The 3949-nt window shown below is 47.7% G+C and overlaps 1 protein-coding gene across 1 annotated transcript; it reads right to left on the bottom strand.

The window, feature by feature from the left end:
- Positions 1 to 2639: 2639 nt before the first annotated feature.
- Positions 2640 to 3632, bottom strand: npbwr2b (neuropeptides B/W receptor 2b). The gene has a single exon (XM_078236071.1). The coding sequence runs from the start codon at positions 3630 to 3632 to the stop codon at positions 2640 to 2642; it is 993 nt and encodes a 330-aa protein (XP_078092197.1).
- Between the last annotated feature and the right edge of the window lie 317 nt (positions 3633 to 3949).

Here is a 3949-nt window from a genome sequence, read left to right as displayed (position 1 = left end):
TGATGCTGAATAGAGAGAGGCCGTGGCGGCACAAAGCACTGGTCTCGTCTACCCACCTTGTGGGAAGAAGACCCCTCTCCTCTCCCTCATAACCTCCACCATTAGATACAGGTCAGTATCGGTGAAGCATGGGTCTGTCCAGCCATAGGCATGAGTCTTCTGCTCTTCTGTGACACTCTACCTCCCTGTAGTGCTGTGGAAGATTTTGGCACAAATCATAGATCTCTCCCTCATGATAACCAACAGCCTCTATAATGGTTGCCCTGGACACTAAATGAGTCTACTCTTCATCTGACCCATCTCCATTCCCATGCTTACTGGCTGCATATCAATTAAGGGTTCATTCCTGTGAATATTGGGACATCATTCAGTTTCCCATCAGAGATAGGCATTTGACCCAAATACAGACCCAGCTTCTGTTTCCTTCCTTCCTGACAAAAATCCAACCTTGTCCAATTAAGGCCAGTGACCACCTCCACAGCTGGAAGGATCAATGGGGGGACTCAAGGCCTTGGGCAGCCATTAGCCTCACCGGGAGAGGTAGGTGCTTGCATTGTCAGACCATCAAGGTATCTCAAGATGAAGGCAACCCCTCTGAGAAATGGTAAATTGCTGCTGGGTCATCATTACATTGGGAGGGGGCAGGGAGAGCTCACCACAGGACGGCCTGTGGCTGTGACTCTCAGCCCCAATGGATCCAGGCTGAGCTGTTCTGCTGGTTGTGCCTCTGCCACTACTCCCCAGTTCACCCCTCATCCCCTCTTCCTGCCCGCTAGGAACTGCCTCCCTGAAAATAGGCGCCCAATGGAAAGATGTGGACAGACCCGCACGCCAGTGGCACTGAGAACCAGCAGAGCTCACCTTCAAACCCACCTTGCAATGATGATTCAGCCCAGTAACCTGATCTTCCAAAAGGTGGGAAGTTAATTTACACCGATTTTTTTTTGTATTTGGAGATAGCTAATGATCTTTGCTAGTCGGTTAGAATATTGGTCCCAGGCTGAGACTATTGTGACATGATAATATGGTGGCACCGTGGTTAGCACTGTCTCATGTGCCTGGGACCTGGGTTTGATTCCCGGCTTGGGTCACTGTCTGTGCAGAGTCTGTACATCCTCCCCGTGTCTCTGCGGGTTTCCTCCGGGTGCTCCAGTTTCCTCCCAAAGTCCAAAAGACATGCTGGTTAGGTGCATTGGCGATGCTAAATTCTCCCTCAGTGTACCCAAACAGGCGCCAGAGTCTGGCGACTTGGGGATTTTCACAGTAACTTCATTGCAGTGTTAATGTAAGCCTACTTGTGACACTAATAAATAAACTAGACAATCAGTAAATGGATTCTAACAGGTTTACTTTCATTCAATATTGTGACTCGCTCCTGTCTTGTTCTTGACATTCATTATAAACGAAATACAAGAAATACGGGCGAAATATTGGATATGCAGCATTTTGAGTAACTTTTCACAAATTTCATTTCATAATAATTGTGATTTCAACTTAAAGCATTCAGTGAAGTGTATATTTTCCAGATGTGTACTGCCAACCACGCGTTCAAACCCGTTACTTCCTGACTTTACCCTTACAAAATGAGTGTAACAAAATGAGGTTTTCAATCTAAAAGTAATGATTTTCACTTCAGTGTATGTTGACTTTGGAGAGATCGCTCATTCTGGATCTGTACACTGCATGCGTTAAAACAGAAGCAAAAAAAAAGCAATTGGCAATGCCGTTTATTGAAATGAATTGAGAACAATGTGAACACGAGAGCGGGACATCAAACAGGCACAGCTTGACACAAGGACTAAATGGCACATTGTAACGTGCAATTAGGGAGAGTGCGACAACTTTTAGAGCGTTTAACAAGCGATGGCAAGCCTCAAAAATACAGTGCGTTCAACATGCAATCTCCTGAATAGGAAGGATGGTGTGTGTGTCTATAGCCGCCTTTATTGACCCGTTTACATTGATAACATGTTATCCATGTTATGGCATAAAGCTGCAGCAACTACATAATGCCAATCTGAATCTCCCACTTGAGGCTTCATGCTACTGACAATATTAATTACCCATACACTGGTCCTACACAGCGAAGATTAAAAATCAGCAAAATCTGCCCCCTATCTCGACGCTAATGCGGCAAAAATCAGGATGCAATGATACCTAAAATCTAAAAGTGAGATCTAGCTGCAAGACCTTCAAGGTTTTACTTTAAGAGGAAATGCTGGAAAATCTCAACAGGTCTGGCAGCATCTGTAAGGAGAGAAAAGAGCTGACATTTCGAGTCCAGATGGCCCTTTGACAAAGCTTTGACTCGAAACATCAGCTCTTTTCTCTCCTTACAGATGCTGCCAGACCTGCTGAGATTTTCCAGCATTTTCTCTTTTGGTTTGAGATTCCAGCTTCCGCAAAAATTTGCTTTTACTCAAAGTTTTACCCCCGCCCTTGTGCGTCCACCCCAGGAATCAGTTCACCATCATGTTCTGGGTATCCCAGGAAGGCTCGGTATTTCCCCCCGGGGTTGGGAATAACCAGCGCCTGCAACAACAGGTGGCGACAGAGAACTTGAAAGTTTAACAATTACATTTCTATTCAAACATCATAAAACATTGCTTTAGGAATTGATTATCCCGGTTAAAGCGTCTCTACCCTGCTCTGCATTCCAGCAGCTTCTTGAAACTTTTCTGGAAGCTGTCATCCAGGAAGGCGTAGAGGAAGGGATTGAGGCAGGAGTTGGCATAGCTTAGACTGGTGATAAAGTAGGCGATGCCGATCACCAGCGGCGTCTCCTGCACGTCTGTGGTCAAGGAGACGATGGTGGTGAGGTGGAAGGGGCTCCAGCAGAAGAGACACACGGCCAGCACAATGAAGACCATCAAGGTGACCTTCTTCTTGGCTTTGTCCAGGGCTTTGGCGTTCGAGTTGAGGTGCATGCTCCGCAGCCTGTACAGCATCAGGGTATAGAGCACACAGATGGTGGTGACGGGGATGGCAAAGCCCAGGATGAGGGTGTAGATCCGGCTGACCTTCAGCCACGCTCTCTCGGGCTTGGGGAACACCAGGGCGCAGCTCTTCCTGTCCATGGGGTCGGTGTAGACCTCGGCGAACACGGTGAAGGGCAGCACGATGAGGGTGACCAGCAGCCAGACGCAGAGGCTGACGATTTTGGCCGCCCGGTAGGTGCGCTGAGGCAGCTTCTGTGAGCGCACGGTGGCCAGCACTACCAGGTAGCGGTCTATACTCATCACCGTCAGGAAATAGATGCTGGAAAAGATGTTGTAGTGGTCGATGGAGAGGATCAGCTTGCACATGAACTCTCCAAAGGGCCAGTAGTACAGGAGGTGATCCGCTATATTGATGGGCAGCACCAGAGTGAATAGATCGTCCGCAATGGCTAGATTTAAGATGAACATGTTAGTCACTGTCTTCATGTTGGGGGCTTTCAGAATGACATAAATCACGGCCGTGTTTCCCGTGAGGCCGGCAGCACAGATCACCGCATAGATCACCGGCAGCACAAAGTACAAATCCGGATAGTGTTCCGGGTGGGTGAAGTTAGACTCTGCACCCTTGGAAAACTCACACACATCCTCCAAGCCGGAGCAATTCAGAATCCCTGTGGCTGTATTGTTTTCCATGCTGAATATATCCCTCCCTCCAAGGGTCCTTCAAACTGAGACTATTCGGCTATAAGCACCATCACAAAAACACAGTCCAATTGTCACATTGGGGTTGTTCTCTTTTTGTTTAAATCACTGCTCGCAATTACTCAGCAGATGCTACCTGTTGTGACTCAGTCCCTTTTATTCAGCCCAAGTCCCATCTTCGCCTCCAGCAGAACATCCAGTCTGTTTCCCGTGTCAACGACTAGGAAATTGATCCTTTAAAGTTGCTATTGGCAACGCAGGATGCCCCCATGGCTAAAGGAATACCTTTCACCCGGGCATCCATTCCA

The sequence above is a fragment of the Mustelus asterias genome, chromosome 20 (genome assembly GCF_964213995.1).
Source record: "Mustelus asterias chromosome 20, sMusAst1.hap1.1, whole genome shotgun sequence".
Lineage (NCBI taxonomy): Eukaryota > Metazoa > Chordata > Chondrichthyes > Carcharhiniformes > Triakidae > Mustelus > Mustelus asterias.
This window is presented reverse-complemented; position numbering and strand designations above follow the sequence as displayed.